Genomic DNA, 18,598 nt, shown 5'->3' with positions numbered 1-18,598 from the left:
CTTCTTGCTGTGCTTTGTACTGCTTTCAGTCTTGAAATGTCTTCCATTTGAATTTCACTGACCAGAACTGGACACAGTATTTCAGGTTATTCTTTTTGGAGCATTGTGCAATTTGGTCATCAATTCCTCTGATTTTTGCTCTAATATTTTAATTGTCTTAGCTTTGGGATTACAGTTTGTCATATTTAGTCCTGATTCAACAATAACATCATTGTTTTTTCAACTTCAAAATGAACTGTTCCTGCCCAATTCATGAACCATGTATCCAGTCCTTCATGTGTGCCAAAGATTCTCCTCTATCCGCACATGATCTACCACTGCACTTTGGTGCCTACGTACTTTTTTGTATTTCATTCCTATGACTATTATCTAAAATAATGGCCTCTACTATGGAACATCATCAAATAACTTTTATAACCTATGTAGACAACATTGTATGATCACTGCAATTAAGTTGGGTTTTTGTTTCCTTAAACAATTCCGAGAAGTTTGTTAGCCAGGGGTTTGCCAGCCTTGTTGGCTGCTGTTTACTGAATTTTTGTTCAAATACTCCTCAAGCTTTCTTCTGATGTATGGTATTTGTAGAGTTGAAGACTCATAGGTTTATTATTGTCTGTGTGCTCCTGACTTCATTTCTGAACAAGAGTGCTCTGTCAGCCTTTTTTCCAAACACCTTGTATTTCCCCATCATTCTCTGCATAGTTTATTTTAACCTGCTTCCAACTCAAAAGTACTTGACAACAAAACTGAAGATCTTTGTTTTTCTCTAATAGGATCCTCATTACACCTCCCCACCACCAAAATCCCTTCAGCCATGCTATCCATCTCCCTTCTATAAAAGTTCAGGAATTGCGCTTTGAATCTGTGCTTTATCACTGTTAGATTTGGGAGCACCAGATAGAAAAGAAAGAGATTGTATATACATCACAGTGAAATACATACATTATTTTACTGAGCCTCGAGCATAAATACAGTCCTTGGTGGTTGGTTGGCTCAGTTGGCTGGTTTGTGATGCAAAGTGATGTCAACAGTGTAGGTGGGTTTATTTGCCACATTGGCTCAGGTTACCATGAAGACCCTACTTTTCAGTCGCTCCCCTCATCTGAGGCATGATGACCGCTGTGTTAAATCACCAGTTATGTCTGTCTAATGAGAGAGCAGCCTTTCAGTTTTGTCGGACTGTGGTGGCTTCTACTTCAAATAAAATCTGTTTGCACTGATATTTTCCATGCCCCTCAGCGTGTTTAAAAACCTAGATCAGGTTCCTGTCACTCACTTCTCCACAGCTTCAGTTTCTCAGTCTGCCCTGGAAGCCTGTCCAATAGTGACTTAAGTGGAGGTGGATGGTACAAAGCACGAGGTGATGCAAGAATGCAACAATTGCATTATAGGAGAACTACCTGCATTTGAATTTATATTCAAGTGCTTTTGAGCTGAATTGTAATGATTAACTTTGCTAATTCAAGCTTTACACCCAAAAGAAATTTCCATTGAGATTTCATTTCATTCCTTTTCGAACTATGTTGCTGGTTCTCTTAGTTATGTATTCATGAACTATATCCCTCCATTCTCAAGCATATAATGCTATAACTCTTATTTGCTTTAAGATTAATTTTGTTCTGTAATCCATGTGCAGAATTAGATCAGTATTTATTTTTGGCTGGCCTTGTCCTAGGTCATATTGAAAATCTGGTCAAACGACTTTGTATCATTTCAAAATATTAAAACGAGAGCACCATTGTCATGTTTGCGAACCAGCTGAGCTGCACCACACTCTAATTAGATTGTTGCAAAATTCCATTCAGCATTGCTCCCTTTCCATGTAAACTTATTGTATTTCACTATTGATTTTTATCTTTGTTCCAGAAATATTTTTGATAAAGTTAAATAATCTTTTGTTAATTCCTTTGGAAGGATCTTTGACTTGAAATTTGAAGTTTCTTTTCAAATCCACCTTGTGCTACTGTCAAGCTAAGATGTGAGGTTACTGTGGAGGAATCTTTAGAAAATGAGATGAAGAATTTTGTAGCCTCATGTAATAGCAGTTACTCCAGTTTTTTTTTAAAGAAATTCTAATTGCAAATCTTGGTGTTTCATTTTGTTTACTCTTCACAGCCATTTACAGGATTTTCAAAGCAATCAAGACTGAATTTTTTTCAGAGATAGTAGGAACTGCAGATGCTGGAGAATCTGAGATAACAAGGTGTATAGCTGGATGTACACAGCAGGCCAGGCAGCATCAGAGGAGCAGGAAAGCTGACGTTTCGGGCCTAGACCTTTCTGAAGAAGGGTCAAGGCCTGAAACGTCAGCTTTTCCTGCTCCTGTGATGCTGCTTGGCCTGCTGTGTTCGTCCAGCTCTACACTTTGTTATCCAAGACTGAACTTTGCTCTTTTTGGAAGCAAATTTGATACATTTGTTTGAAATTTGTTCTTCTGGATATTTGTTGGCTGTCTTGATGTTCCCACTCAAACCTCTGTTGGAATCTCTCATGATTATTATAGCATAATTTCCTGTAGGCTTTTTTCCTCTCTTTGAGCAGATGTGTTGATCATTCCTGATGCTCAGTGATGCACTATTGACAACTAATTGGGGCAAAATTGCTTTTGTTGTAACCACCATTTTGTTTTTTTCTATTAATAATAGTATTGTGTTTAACTTCAGTGGTAAAATATTCTGTCTTTTAACTCCAAATCTGTTTCATGATAATATGTTTGTGACATATCAATAGTGTTGTCATTCATTGCCCTTGTTCTTGGCATGCTATCAACAAATTATCTGAAATGAGGTGAAGCATTTTTTCTTTTTGAAAAGAAAGTAGACTGAACTAAAAACAATAATTGCTTACCTTAATTAATTCCTGCTAACGATTGGATAGGATAATCACTCAAATCATTTATTATTGAGAGTTTTTTTTCTCTACGTCATAAAATTTTTTGGACTGACCAGCATAATGATATACAAGAAAAATATTGATCTTCAGATCGATCAGCTGAATTCTGACTGGATATTTGTTTGTTTATGAAGTGTATGGGAGGAGGAAATTTAAAACTAGTACTGACTTGTTGAGCTATCTGAAAAGTTCCAGCGCAGTAATTCCCAAACACTTCCCTTGACACCCCATTTCTGGCCTTTAAACTTGAGGAAAACTCGCAGTGAGAACTAAAACACTGTGGTTAAAAAAAAATCAATGAAAGTTGTTATTTTTAGTTGTTTATGTTCATATGAGGCAAGTTTTCCCAAAGTGGGGTTGGAGCCTAAGTCAAATGAAACACAGAAATTTTGGGACCTCTAAGGCTGAGGCAGCAGTGGCTATTGTGGAACTATGACCAAGTTATAAACAGTTATAATAATTCTTGCACCCCCCCCCCCCCTCAATATTAGCTTTTTAGTTCTCACTGAGGGTTTTCCTCAATTTTTGAGGCCAGACCATGGGGTCACACGGGAAGCGTTTGTGAATTACTGCACTGGAACTTTTCAGATAGCTAAACAAGTCAGTACTAGTTTTCAATTTTGTCTAAGGTACTCACACCATGCAAATAATTGGAGTTATGATTAAATTGACACCAGGACAAGTTGTATTTTTTTTAAACAAAAACGGAAATTGCTAGTAAAGCTCAGCAGGTTTAGCAACATCTGTGGACAGAAATCAGAGTTAATGTTTGGGTTGAGTGAGCCTTCCTTAGGATTTGGAACAGCTGAGCTTTCTCAGCAGTTTCTATGTTGGTTTCTGATTTATAGCATCTGCACTTTTCTTTTCGGTTTTCCTTGTATTTTTTTAAATCCCATCTTTAAACCAGTAAATCTACAATTAATATTTTCAAAGTATTTTTGTTAGATGTTAGAACATTACAGCACAGTACAGGCCCTTCGGCCCTTGATGTTGTGCTGACCTGTCATACCGATCTCCAGCCCATCTAACCTACACTATTCCATGTACGTCCATATGCTCGTCCAATGATGACTTAAATGTACCTAAAGTTGGCGAATCTACTACCGTTGCAGGCAAAGCGTTCCATTCCCTTACTACTCTCTGAGTAAAGAAACTACCTCTGACATCTGTCCTATATCTTTCACCCCTCAATTTAAAGCTATGCCCGCTCGTGCTCGCTGTCACCATCCTAGGACAAAGGCTCTGCCTATCCACCCTATCTAACCCTCTAGTTATTTTATATGTTTCAATTAAGTCACCTCTCAACCTTCTTCTCTCTAATGAAAACAGCCTCAAGTCCCTCAGCCTTTCCTTGTAAGACCTTCCCTCCATACCAGGCAACATCCTAGTAAATCTTCTCTGCACCCTTTGCAAAGCTTCCACATCCTTCTTATAATGCGGTGACCAGAACTGTACATAATACTCCAAGTGCGGCTGCACCAGAGTTTTGTACAGCTGCAGCATAACCTCTTGGTTCTGGAACGCGATCCCTCTATTGATAAAAACTAAAACACTGTACGCCTTCTTAACAGCCCTGTCAACCTGGGTGGCAACTTTCAAGGATCTGTGTACATGGACACCTTCTGATAGGTAGTTGTGGAGATGATGTTTCTAGTTGTGGAAGTAACCAAAAATAGGGGCCTTAGATACCATACAGGCACTACTTTGGGAGGGCACCTTTACCGTTAGATTTTCTGAAACATGGAATTTGAAACCACAGGGAATAAATTGGGGCCAATAGTGTAGATGTATTTTAAGGAAAACTAAATAAACACATGAGGGAGAAAGGAGTGGAAAATTTGTGCATTTATCAGTTAGATGAAATTGAGTGGAAGGAGATTTGTAAAGAGCATTAAGACCATAAGACATCGGAGCAGAAATTAGCGCATTCGGCCAATTGAGTCTGCTCCACCATTCAGTTGTGGCTGATAAGTTTCTCAATGCCCTTCTCCTGCTTTCTCCCTATAACCCTTGAACACCCCTGATTAAGGGATGAACCTTTTGGACTGACTAAATGGTGTTCGGCTGCACATCCATGTAATAGATAAGGTTATCACAAGGTGCACCTTCAGTGGCATTGAATTACATATGTTACACATTTCATTTTTATATTCTCAATGCTGCAGTATGCTTGTATTGCATGAAACCTGGTTATAAATGGATTTCATACATTTACTGTGGCAAGACTTAAAAACCCAGAGTGTTCATTTAGAATGAGCTGGGCACTATTGGCCAATTGAAAGCTCATTCCTTCACAGTTGCTTTCCCTCTGTAATGCAGCAACTGTATCTTGAACAACCCCAGTGTTCAGTTCCTGTTTCTCTGCTCAACCAATTAATTTGTATGCTTTTTACTTTGACTTTTGAAATGTTATTTTATTTTCTGATTTAACTTTACACTTCACTGTGATTCCCTTTGTTGTATAGTTGTACTTTCTCACTTTACTGGAATCTGCTTTCTATTATCTATGTTACTTTAATATATTAATAGAACTTCATGGAGTTGGCTGAATTGAAAAGCTGCATGGCTGCTCATAACAGTGAAGATCTCCAGAAAGTGACCCTCAGCCTTCTGGATTACTGTATTTACCAAAATAAATGATACAACCATAACTAACACTTTACATGACCTATTTTGAGTTGGTCAGAAATCTCCAACGTACAGCGGTCAATTGATCAGTCGGTTGCAGAGTCTCTGACAGTTGGTCTCCTCTCCTGTCTCCATTCCCTCACCGTGCACATGTAACAGTTCATGTCACCATGTGTACATCGATCATGCTGCAGTTGAGTGACTTTAGCTGTGTGGCTTCTGGATGCAAGAGAAAAGCTGGGTTTTTTTTGCTAGTTTTTGATCCAGATGGACTATCAATGTAAGATCAAGTAGGTTTTGTGGTGGTAATGTAAACAAATGAATAAAAATATGTTAGGAACTGTGTGAAGCCAAGACAGAATCAGAGTTATACAGCACGGAAAAGGAGTCTTTGGTCCAACTGGTCTATTTTGACCATAATCCCAAATTAAACCAGTCCCACTTGCCTGTCCTTGACCCATGTCCCTCTAAATGTTCCTTATTCATGTACTTGTCTAAATGTCTTCTAAATGTTATAACTATGACTGCATCCACCACTTCGCATGGAAGTTCATTTCACATCCTGAACCACTTTCTGTCTAAAAGAATAGCTGCTCATGTTTTTTAAAATTTATCTCATCTCACCTAAAAGTATGCTCCCTAGTCTTGAAAATGACACCTGCCACTCAACTTATCTGTACCCCTCATGATTTTATCAGTCTCAATTCGGTCACACCTCCATCCTCTATGCTGTAGTGAAAGAAGTCTCAGCCTATCCAGCCTTTTCTCGTAACCTCAAACTCGCCATTCCTGGCACCATCCCAGAAAAACTCCTCTGAACTCTTTTTTCAGCTTAATAATATCCCTCCTTTAACAGGGTATTTAGAATTGGGCACAGTACTCCAGAAGAGGTTTCACCAAATGCCCTGTACAACTGCAGCATAATGTCCCAACTCCTGTACTCAAAAGGTCTGAACAATGAAGGTGAGAGTGCTGAATTCCACCTTAACCACCCTGTTTGTATGTGACACAAGTCTGAATGAATTATGAACTGGACCCCTAGGTTTCTCTGCTCTACAACACAGCACAAGGGTGTGCTTTTAATTGCATAAGTCCTGCCCATATTTGTTTTACCAATCCCTTGCACTTAAACAAATTAAACTTTTCAGTCCATTGACCCAATTTACCAAGGTCTCCTTGTAATCTTAGATAACCTTCATTGCCCACTAGATCACCACCAATTTTGGGTGTCATCCACAAATTTAGGAGCCATGCCTTCGATATTCTCAAAATGTTCATGTCCTAGGAATATGAGACTATTCAACTCTTCATGTCTTTGTGGATTCTCTGCAACGGCAGCTCAGCTAATCCACTTCTCTGCCCATTCTCTGTAGATCTGCAGCTTGTCTTTCCTTCAACTATTTATCGAATAAGTCTGTGTAGGATGAAGTAAAATTATGGCAAATGCTGTCCTACATGCAATATTTGAGCCATGCAAGCTGACTTAGGAACAGGGGAGGAAAAGAATTGCAACCACAGAACTGATCTCCCATGTTTTCACACGTGAAAGCAGGCGACAATTTTCTGGCACAGATCCAGATGCCTCCTGAGCTCAATCAGTGGCTGAGTGATATAATGAGCTACAGGGTTGAGTAATGACGATGAGTGTTGAAACTGGACCACCTAAAGAGAAACCAGACATATAAAACTTCTACGTGGAGTGAGAAAATGAGTTTGTTTTGAAAAGTTGAGTGCATTTGCCATTTTTATCACCAAAGTTTGTAAATAAACAAAAGGGAATTTGGAAGTACACCACACAGCAATACTCAGTAAATTGAAAGGCAGTCTTCCCTGAGTAGCATGCTTTGAGCAAAGAAAGTTGACCAACTGAAGGCTGTTTTGAAAGTTCAATACTTCTCGGCCAGCAGCAAAAGGGAAGGCCTGCTTGGAAGCATCATTTTTGCCTTTTCCATCTTGTGATAAACATGCGAAATTCATTCACAGATGGCAAAGTAATCAAAGAAGCAATTACAGTGGCTTGCTGATTCTTTTTTTTTTCCAAAAGAGTTTAAGAACAAAGAAATAATAACGGCAGTCCAGAGCATGTCACTTGGTGCTTTCACAAGAGCAAGAAGAGTGGAATCTTTCTCCAAAGATATCTTGCAACAACTGCAGCAGGACTTGAAGGTCTGTGAATACTTCTCCCAGTGTGGTTAGATGATTTGATCAACATGACCATCACAGCCCAGCTGATTGTTTTTGTGCACATTGCTTTTAAGGATACAACTGAAGAGGGCCTTCTCTCCTATGAAAGAGAGATCAAAGAGTGATGATATCTACCTGTTACTTGAGAATAACATTCCAATCAAGAAACTTGTTTCCATCACAAGTAGTGGCATACCACGCGTGCTTGGCTCAACCTGCAGGCTTTATTGCATTTTGCAGAAGTGATCCTAATTCTTCCCTTTTTTTGATACTGTAACATTCACCAGCATACGTTAGCAAGTAAAGTCATGTAATGAAAGTTATTAAAATTGTAAACTCAGCTTGAACAAGAGCTGTCCAGTATTGCTTGTTAAAATCCTTACTCAAGGAACATGACGCAGCCGACATTGTACTAATCCTCCATGCTGATGTGAGGTGTTTGTAAGTCAAAGAGAAATTCTGCAAAAATTTTTAGGTCTAGTCCCTGAAATTGTCACTTTTCTTTAATCCAGGAATGAAGTGTGTGATGGACTGTTTGACAACTTGTGGTTGCTTGAGTTCAAAGCCCTTCTGGACGATGTTAAAACTGAAGAGCTGAACTGTGAGCTCAAGGGATAGGACAGAGAGTAAACACACTTACTGAGCTGGGAATGCATTCAAATTGAAATCAAGCCTGCTTACCTCCTAATGAAAATTATAAAATGCTGTAACTCTTCAAGTTGGATGAAGATGTGAGGGGGGAATAAAGCGAAAGATTTAAAAAAAGGTTCCACATAGGAAACCTCTTTGCATGCCTGAGGAATTCAGCTGAGAAATTCAGCAAGCAATGTCTAGAATTTTATGTGATGAAACAAATCATGTTTGTTGCAAATCTGCTTATTCAAGTAGACATTATCGGTTGACTACCAAATTCCATTTGGTGTTTGGTTTACAAAACAGCATTGTTAGAGATAATCACAATACAAAAGTACATTGAAATGAAAGTCAAACGGGCAGCTGTTTTTGCAGACTTGAACAGAGGAAAAATATCTGTTTCTTCAATCCTATGCTTTAAAGTTTACTTTAGCTCCAAAGTCATGTTGTGAGACAACATTCTCCCAAATGAAGCTAATCAAGTCCATGTATTGCACTGTGTAAAGAGTAGTAGTCTCAAACTACAGCACAAGCTTCAAGGCATTGGCGGGTAATGTGCAGTCATAGGCATGAATAATTGTATATACCTAATTCAGATTTATGTAGCACTGAAAATAACCTGCCTAATCTGTAACTTCTTGCACGTAGTTCCTGGATTGTACTTCGATTCAAAATGTGATCTAGTGCTTAAGAAGATGCCACTACTATAAAACACAAACTTTCAAGTATTTTTCATTGATTATATGCTTAGGATCAGTGATGACCTTTTCCAGTGGGTGTACATTTAACTTATACCCAAAGTGACCCAAACTTAACAGGTTATTGTAAGTGTGATTCAGTTAGTGCATTGAAAAGCCTCACCGTTATATCTTGTGGTCTTACATTCCATGGTTCTGGTGAAATTGATATTTTTTTATTAGTTATTTCCATTTCTGCATGCAGTGCATGGTTATGGAGTCTCATTAAGGGATCAGAATCTATTTCCATGCATTGCACACTTGAGATTGCTATTTCTTCAATCTGTGTGTAATTATTTTTAATTATTGGTTTCAACTCTTAACTATTCTTCTGCCAAGTTGCAAAATCAAACCACATGAGTTTGCAAATTTCAATTTTGTTGACAATTCTAGTCTAATGTCTTGATACTGGCTCTATACTAAATCCTTTTGAAAGGAAATACTTTTTTTTCTCAATGTGAGTGCTTGGAGCTCAGTCTATCATGTTGAGAAATATTTTCTTTGCCTAGTTTTCGAAACTCTGAGCAATGTGCATTTTGCATGGAGGAGATCTAGGTGTGCTGAGACACCAGGGAATTGAAGGGAGGAGACAAACAAGACATGATTTGAAAGAAATCTGTTAGCCATTTCTGAAGGCAGGGATGGAAGTGGCAAGATGAAACAAAAGAAACTGAAGAGAGACTTGGATTGCAGTGACTGAAACACTGGCATCTGAATGATTGTAAGAGGAACAGAATTTCATTATCCCACAAACAGAATGTAGAGCTGGGAAGTTGATGACAATGCCATAGAAGGATTGGAATTCGTAAAAGGAGAATGCTAAAACCAAATTTCTGGACTGAAGGTCACCAGAGGGTGAACAATTTGCAAATTTTGTACAGGGTAGGAACTGGAGCACGAGCACAATCAAATTGATCTAAATGTGGATCAGTCAAAAGTGTGAGTGGTGAAGACAAGGAGGCTCCTGATGTCATTGTGAAAATGATTCTCAAATTGATAAAAACACACTTGAAGGTTTAATCTTTTGTCAGTTCTGCTTGTGTTCCTCTCAGATTAAGCAGAGAGGAAGTTCATTTCATGTTTAAAAATTGAACAAGAATATAGTGTGTGCATTTTCTTGTGTGTGCAGCATGATCTCTGTAAATAACATAGGAGAAACCTAATGCTCAAAGTCATTGTGAACTGAAAACTCAAATTTTAAATTCTTATTAATAGCATTGTTGCGCAAAGATATTCCACATAGGTTTTGTGGATTTTGTTCTTTGTTTCTGACCTAAGTTGGAGCAGTGAACAAGTCAGTGGCTGGTCAGTTTCAGTGCAGAAGTGTGAGGTGATGCAGTTTGGTGATGGGAAGAGCTTTTGAAAGACAACATAAATAGGGGGCACAATTCTAATGTGGGTATAGGAACAAAAAGACCTGTGCGTACATGAGCACAGATGATTTGAAGGTGGAAGGACCAGTGGAGAGTGCATTTAATAAAGCATACAGTCATCTTGGCTTTATTATTAGGGCGGAGAGTACAAGAACAGGAAGGTGATGTTGAACCTGTATAAGACACTTGTTGGACCTCACCTGGAGTATCATGTGCCATTGTGGGTGCTACCTGCAGGGAAAGATGTGAATGCATTGAACAGAGTACAGAAGCAATTTACAAGAATAGTTCCAGAAATTAGAAACTTTTAGTTCTGGCAATAGATTGAAAAAGACTGTTCCTAGAGAGACAAGGCGACTGAAATGAGATTTGATGGCGTTTTCAAAATTCTGAGCAGGTAGGATAGAGTTGACGGGCAGAGACTATTTCTGCTCTTTTAAGGAAGAAAAGAACAAGAGGGGATAGATTTTATGTCCAACTGAGGCAAGGGCAATCTGACACACAACTTTTTTTCACATATAAGAGTCAGGATATGGAGTACACTGCATGGAAATGTGGTGGAGGCACATTCAGTTCAGGCATTCAAGGGTGCATTGGATGATGACTTGGATAGAAATGGTGCAGCGATGTGGGAGAAAGGCACGAGATTGGCTATGATGGGCCAAATGGCCTGTCTATGTCATAATTCTGTTTGAAATCTTGGTGAACCATTGTTTAAATAAGTAACATTCTCACTGCTATTATCACTGCCAAATGGTTGAAAAGCAGCAGAATTGCAAACACAAGATGTGGATCAAGTTTTTTAGAGAAGTGTTATTTGCCAAGAATAAGTAAATTAATGTATGCAGTAGCTTATTTTCCTAAACTGAGCTGAAACAACAAACCCAATGGTTTTGCAACAATAAGTGAGTGCAAGACTTGCCATGATGATGCGTATTTCCTAAGAAGGACACTTGTGAAATTAGGTCTGTTTTCAGCAAAGGCATGAAGGAAGGTAATGAGTCCTCATTGGTTCTACCTCTCAAGATGGCAGGAACCATTTCTTGCAGACTGGTGCAATTGCCTGGCAATACAAGTGTAGATCTGTATTTGCAAGATCCTCATTATAGTGCCACCCTGCACCTGACCCAGTCTCTTGGAAGGGCATAGACAGCTACACTGTCATTTAATGCTTTAACTCTTAATTACTCTGCTGAAGAAGTCACTCGACCTTAAACATTGTTTGATTTCTGTCCACTGTTGAGAAGGAAACCAGCCATTGGCAGGAAACACCTAATACACAGGAAGATGGTCATACTCATAAGAAGCTAATAATCATAACATTAGTTGTTCTCAGCCTAATGGTTCATAACTGCCAGACTTTGAGGTTTTCTCTCACTTTCTGCTGTTGTCCTCGCTAGGTTTCTATTTCAAAATTTTCATAAAATCTTCAGTGCATTTCCTGGGATAGCAAGGTGTGGAGCTGGATGAGCACAGCAGGCTAAGCAGCATCTTAGGAGCAGGAAAGCTGACATTTCGGGCCTAGACCCTTCATAGGGCCTGGATTCCTATTTTTGTCTATTCTTTTCTGTGTTCACATCCAAAGTAGAGGACCTAACTAACATGCTTCACAGTCAGGGCATGGACCTGTCTAACACGTTTTTTTGAGGGTATTTATTGAAAATTAACAGGTTAACATGTAATGTTTTTGAAATGTTTTTCTGTGGAATTTACATTTTGAAACAATCATCTGTCATTTTTTTTTTCTTTAAACCGATGTGGAAAATTTCCTTTCACACTTAAGTAACTTATTTTCCCAAATCTTTTCTGCTGAAAGGTAGTCCTTTGGACTGCCCTTGTTGCCATCTTACGATTAAGCAGTTATGAACCATTGTCTGAGAACAACTAATGTTATGATTATTAGCTTCTTATGAGTATGACCATCTTCCTGTGTATTAGGTGTGTTTTCTGCCAATGGCTGGTTTCCTTCTCAACCCCTGGTCTCCGTTTTGTGTCTTGCATGCTCTTCTGATCATGTTTTGCTCTGTTTCTAGATCAAAGCTGTAATGAAGTCTGGCATTGTGGCTTTCCAAATCAAAGCTTTGTGTTCACAAACAAATTATTGTTGACCAGGTGCTGTTATCTGACATTATTGATCATATTATTTTGCAGATGATTAGGATCAGGTTGGTATCATGACACCTTGTTTAGAATCACTGCATCCTTTCCTTGTCGCTGAAAGCATATTTGTGCCGTGTCCATTTTCATCAAAGAAATGCTGGTGTAACAACTTGAGTAGAGAGGCCCTTTATCTGAAAAATTGCTGGTGATGACAGTGGAGCCAATTGTGTCAGTTAAATTAGACTTTACTGTAGTTGGCAAGCAATCCAAAATGTCAGATGTAAATCAGCAATTGGAGGTAGATTCTGTCAGTTTAACCTCTCAGCAGATCAGTTATTTTAAGTTTATGTTCTCCAGTTGGGATATATCTTATGTATAGATATTACAGTTTGGCAAGAAATTATAAGCATCTTTATTCTCTAAGTACTTAAGGAAATACCTGATGATTTACTTCCTTCTCTTCATGCCTGCAAAATCCAACAAATAATTTTAATAAACAAAACAATCCAACCAATAATTTTTAAGACACAATATCTGAACTGCTAAATAATAAAGCTTATTAAATTTAAATGAGGAGTCCACTGGAACCTTTAGTCAGGTTGTTTCCTGCACCTCATTAATGGTATTAAATAGGATGGTGATGTTAAGGAATGTTCTTGATTCGACTCCATGAATTTGACACTTGAGTATATTTTTAAACTGCTATAATGAACCAAATTTATTTTCTTCGTTTCAGCAAATGCAGCCCAGAGCACGAATGTCAGTAACAAGCGTCCAGCAATCTGTGAGACAAACAATATTACTTCAAAGAAATCAAAATGCATTGAAGCTGGATCTGGGAGCAGCCCGTCAATCTTGTCACCATCTTCAACCACTTGTTCTGTAGTGGTGTCCTCATTTAACAGTACATCAAAAGGTACTATTTTCATTAAATCGAGCAATTAACGTTGAAACAAAAATTTTTGCAAAGCATTTGTTGGAATTTGTAGACTGTGGGGATACTAATGATCGTTCATCTTTGAACTTGAGAGACACTTCTTTCAGTTATGTGACTAACATAATTTCACATTTAGGAATTCAGCCTTTGCTTAAAAAGCCAAACTTACAGTGCAGCACTAAGCCAGTGATGTTTTCTGCAAAAGCTATAATTGCCCTGGAACTTCAGATTGAGGCCATTTTGTACGTTTACGTAAAAAGCTATGAGAGAAAAGTTAAAATTTTGACAAGAACAGAAGTAAAAAATTAATGTAAGATACTTCAGTCATCTTGAGTAAATATTAAAAATTCATTGACCGAATGAAAAACAGTGTTATGAACAAAGAACAGCTGTGCAAAACAACCAAAAAACTGTGGATGCTGGATATCGAATACACTAATAGAATTTGCTGGAAAAACTCAGCAGGCCTGGTAGCATCTGTGGACTGAAAGCAGAATTAATGTTCCAGGTCCAATGACCATTCTTCAAAACTGATTGTAGCTCTGAAAATTTTGGTATCTGTGCTGAAGAGCTGAGGGGGAGGAGTAAACGATAGGTTAAGATGGACCCCCGGGATTGAGAGAGAGAACAAGAATCAGGCAGACAAGGGAATGGTTAAAGGTCGGCCTTTGGGAGAATCAACAACTGCTGACCAATACTAGCTGAAATTGGTTGGTTGTGGTAGCAGCCCATGCTGATAGGCCAGGTGTAAGGTTTGGACTGAAGGTACTCAGGCTGTACAGTGATTAAACTTGATACTAAGTCGAGAAGGCTGCAGGGTCTCTGAGTGGAAAATGAGATGCTGATCTTCAAGCTTGAGTTGAGCTTCGTTGGAGTGCTGCAGCAAGCCTGAGATTGATGTTGGCCAAATAACATGACATTGAAGTGGTAAGCAATAGGAAGTTTCGGGTCTTTTTTGTGGACCGTAGGTGTCCCTTAAAGTGGTTGTCCAGTCTGTTTCATCTCAGTGTAGAGTAGACCAAGTTGTGAGCACCAAATATAGTGGCATTGAGTGGGCACCATTGGCAGCTACTGATTTCTTGGTTCCGAGGTATTTTCAATGCTTGACAGAGAGGGAGAACGCTCAGGTTTGAGACAGTTGAGGAGCCAGGCATGTTTTATTCCCACGCTGTTTGCGAGTTTGCAGCTCTCATTTGGCCCACGAGCTTGTTCAGGACCATTGCACTGACCCGAACTTTGTATGAGACAATCACTGAACCTGACTGTATCAGCCATGTCCCTTAGCCATGTAGGGCCTTACCAGTGGTTCCTACACCAAACTTTGTCGCTCTGAAGTAAACTGTGTCTCGCTTAGCGGAGTCTGTGTCCGGCATTGGCATGCATTGAGTATAGGAGTTAGAAGATCATATTGTGACTGTAGAGGACATTTTGTTGGGCCAGTTTTGGAATGCTGCGTTAGTTCTGGTCACCCTGCTAAAACATGAATAGTGGGAAAGTTGAAAGGGTTTGGAAAAGATTTACAAGGATGTTGCCAGGGTTGGAGCAGTTGAGCTATCGGGAAAGGCTGAATAGGCTGGGGCTATTTACCCTGGAGCGTTGGAGGCTGAGGGGTAACTTTATAAAATCATGAGAGGTATGGATAGATGAATTACCAAGATCCTTTTCCCCAGGGTAGGGGAGTGCAAACCTACATGGGTATAGATTTAAGGTGAGAGGGAAAAGGGCCTAAGGGGCAACTTTTTCCTGCAAAGGGTGCCGTGTGTACAAAATCAGCTGTCAGAAGAAAAGGTGGAGGTGGGTACAATAACAACATTTAAAAGGCATCTTGATAGGTATATGAATCGGAAAGGTTTGGAGGGATATGGGCCAAATGCTGGCATCTGGGACTAGAGTAATTTAGGATATCTGGTCGGCATGGATGAGTTGGACTGAAGGGTCTGTTTCTATGATAACATTTCTCCCCTCTTCTCTCATTAGTAACCCTGCTGCAGCTATCCCTGTAGTTGCATGAAGGATGGTCTGATAAGTAATAGGAACTGGTATAAAATGGTATCTAGTGAAGCTGTAGGCTGAGCCTGTAAAAGGACGTGCATGATTGATGTATAATCAAGACCAGGGTTTAGCTGAATGTGAGGGAGCTGATGGCAGTGATTTTTATCTTTGTTGGCACTCTGGGCCCTGCCCCAGAGTGGTTGTGTCAGCAGCAAATCTTCGCCACCATACATAACTTCTCACCAACATTGTCATTTTGGAAACCTCTGGATGACCCTGGTAGAGTTAAGCTAGTGTCTGGCAGCGATCTTTGCTGATGACAGTCACTGTTGCTCCCCATATCAATATGCCATCCTCTACTGTGATCTGCTCTCTGGGTCCAAAAACGTTTCAGTTCTGGTTGTGACGGCCCTTTGGTTTCTCCCATCACCCCTAGCTGTTTCAGTTTTGCCGGGGCACGATCTTTCTGTGTCCAAACCTGATATTGTCAGCTATGACTGAAAATGTGTCCGGGAAACTTCAAACTATTATGGACTTGGAAATTACAGACCAGTCAGTCTTAAGTCTGTGGTCAGCAAGGTTTTGTAAAGAATTCTGAGGGATAGGATTTATGACTATTTGGAAAAGATAGCGTGATTAAAGGGAGTCAGCATGGCTTTATGAGGGGCAGGTCATGCCTTAGAAATCTTATTGAGTTCTTTGAGGAAGTCACGAGACAGGTTGACGAGGGTCAAGCAGTGGATGTGGTGTACGTGGACTTCAGCAAGGCACTTGATAATGTTCCCCACGGCAGGCTCATTCATAAAGTCAGGAGGTATGGGATACAGGGTGATTTGGCTGTCTGGATTCAGAATTGGTTGGCTGACAGGAGGCAGAGAGTGGTTGTAGATGGTAAGTATTCTGCCTGGAGATCAGTGCTGAGTAGTGTCCCGCAGGGCTCTGTTCTTGGGCCTCTGCTCTTTGTAGTTTTTATAAATGACTTGGATGAGGAGGTTGAGGGGTGGGTTAGTATGTTTGCTGATGACACAAAAGTTGGAGGTGCCGTTGATAGTATTGAGGGCTATTGCAGGCTACAGCGAGACATTGACAGAATGCAGAGCTGGGCTGAGAAATGGCAGATGGAGTTAAACTGGATAAATGCGAAGTGATGCATTTTGCAAGGTCGAACTTAAATGCTGAATATCGGATTAAAGGCAGGATTCTCGGCAGTGTGGAGGAACAGCGGGATCTTGGTGTTCAAGTGCATAGCACCCTCAAAGTTGCCACCCAGGTGGATAAGGTTGTTAAGAAAGCATATGGTGTTTTGGCTTTCATTAACAGGGGATTGAGTTTAAGAGCCGCGAGGTTATGCTGCAGCTCTACAAAACCCTGGTGAGACCACACTTGGAATATTGTGTCCAGTTCTGGTCGCCCTTTTATTGGAAAGATGTGGAGGCTTTGGAGACGGTGCAAAGGAGATTTACCAGGATGCTGCCTGGACTGGCGATCTTGTCTTACGAGGAGAGGTTGACTGAGCTCAGACTTTTCTCTCTGGAGAGAAGGAGGAAGAGAGGTGACCTGATCGAGGTGTACAAGGTAATGAGAGGCATGGATAAAGTCGATAGTCAGAGACTTTTCCCCAGGGCAGGATTGACTGCGACGAGGGGTCATAGTTTTAAGGTGTTAGGAGGAAGGTATAGAGGAGATGTCAGAGGGAGGTTCTTCACCCAGAGAGTTGTGAGCACATGGAATAGTTTACCAGTGGTAGTCGTGGAAGCGGAGTCATTAGTGACGTTTAAGTGACTGCTGGACATGCACATGGACAGCAGTGAATTGAGGGGAATTTCGGTTAGGTTATTTTATTTTTGGATTAGGATTATTCCACGGCACAACATCGTGGGCCGAAGGGCCTGTACTGTGCTGTACTTTTCTATGTTCTATGTTCTTCCAGTGATGGTACCACTGGTAGTATATCTGTCAGCAGGAGGCAGCACAGTGCATCTGCATTTGCTCTTTCACCTTCTGGATGGTGTTCTGAGTTGTAATTGCATGCAAGTAGAATTAGAGCCCACCACTGAATTCGGCCTGAAGCTTTAAGTGGCATTGCCTTGTTCTCTTTAAATCAATCTAGATGGGGCTTGTGGTCGGTTTTTATTACAAATTTATGTGCATTAAGTTATTGATGAAATTCCCTGCCTCCACGTACTGGGCCACCTAGTAGCTAATACTATCCTAATGCCATACAGGGAGGCATAGCATGTTAGTGCCAGATCTTGCTTGGGGTCATAGTGCGGCAGCACCATCAAGGATGACAACCGTTTCATCACTCCCCTGAAGGCTATGGCTTGGATGTATGACCATTTCCAAGGCTAAACCTCATTTACAGTTGATGCAAAGGTGTCAAGATGGATTCCAGGTTATGTGCGAACTTTCTGTAATAATCCACCAGCCCATGGAAAGACCTAAGCTCTGTCACAGACGTGGGAACTGGGGCATCTTTGATCGCCCTCCCTTTATTTTCCAATGGGTGTAGCCTGATCTTGTTGGTTCTGTAGCCCAATAAGTGGTGTGTGTCTGGAACATAAATTTTCCGTTCGAAAGCCTGCTTGCGAGAAGGGCCGAAGTACGATGTCCAAGTTCTCCAGGTGCTCCTTATTGGTCTTCCCTGTTGTGAGCCCGTCACCGACCTTGGGTAAACCTTGTAAAATGTTCTCTGTCCACTAAAAAAAATTGCACTGTCTGATGATACTTCAAGTGACATTCTTGTGTATTGCTCCAAATCCTTATGGGTATTAATTATAGCATACTTCTGGGATTTCATACATTTACAGTAATTGCAGGTATGCATGGCTCATGTCCAGCGTCATGGAGGACAGCCTCCCTGCCAGCTTTGCATAAAAATCCTCTATGCTAATAACCAAAAAAGTGGCAGGGTCCCCAAGCAGTCAGGAGAATTATCATTTCTTCTCATCTGCCCATTGTCATTTGCCTAGGGGAAACAAATGTACGGTCTTTCCACATACTGGGCTCAGTCTTTGATGGCAGAATCGCACAAGTCAAGCTTCCCAAACAATGGTGTGATGCGAGAAATGCTTATCCCAACTCGAAGATGACTGTTGCAAGTAAATTCCTTTAGGAGCATG

At 40.2% G+C, this 18,598-nt stretch overlaps 1 protein-coding gene across 2 annotated transcripts in view; it reads left to right on the top strand.

Annotated features, from left to right (window-relative positions):
* The window catches only part of LOC125467170 (zinc finger protein 280D), a 110,503-nt gene that overhangs the window by 34,198 nt on the left and 57,707 nt on the right, over window positions 1-18,598 (top strand). For both annotated transcript variants that reach the window (XM_059639306.1, XM_048562632.2), the window contains exon 6: window positions 13,284-13,463. In XM_059639306.1, the coding sequence (XP_059495289.1) occupies window positions 13,284-13,463 (180 nt within the window). The remainder of the gene's footprint in view (window positions 1-13,283; window positions 13,464-18,598) is intronic.

Source organism: Stegostoma tigrinum, chromosome 33 (genome assembly GCF_030684315.1).
Source record: "Stegostoma tigrinum isolate sSteTig4 chromosome 33, sSteTig4.hap1, whole genome shotgun sequence".
NCBI classification, from domain to species: domain Eukaryota; kingdom Metazoa; phylum Chordata; class Chondrichthyes; order Orectolobiformes; family Stegostomatidae; genus Stegostoma; species Stegostoma tigrinum.
This window is presented reverse-complemented; position numbering and strand designations above follow the sequence as displayed.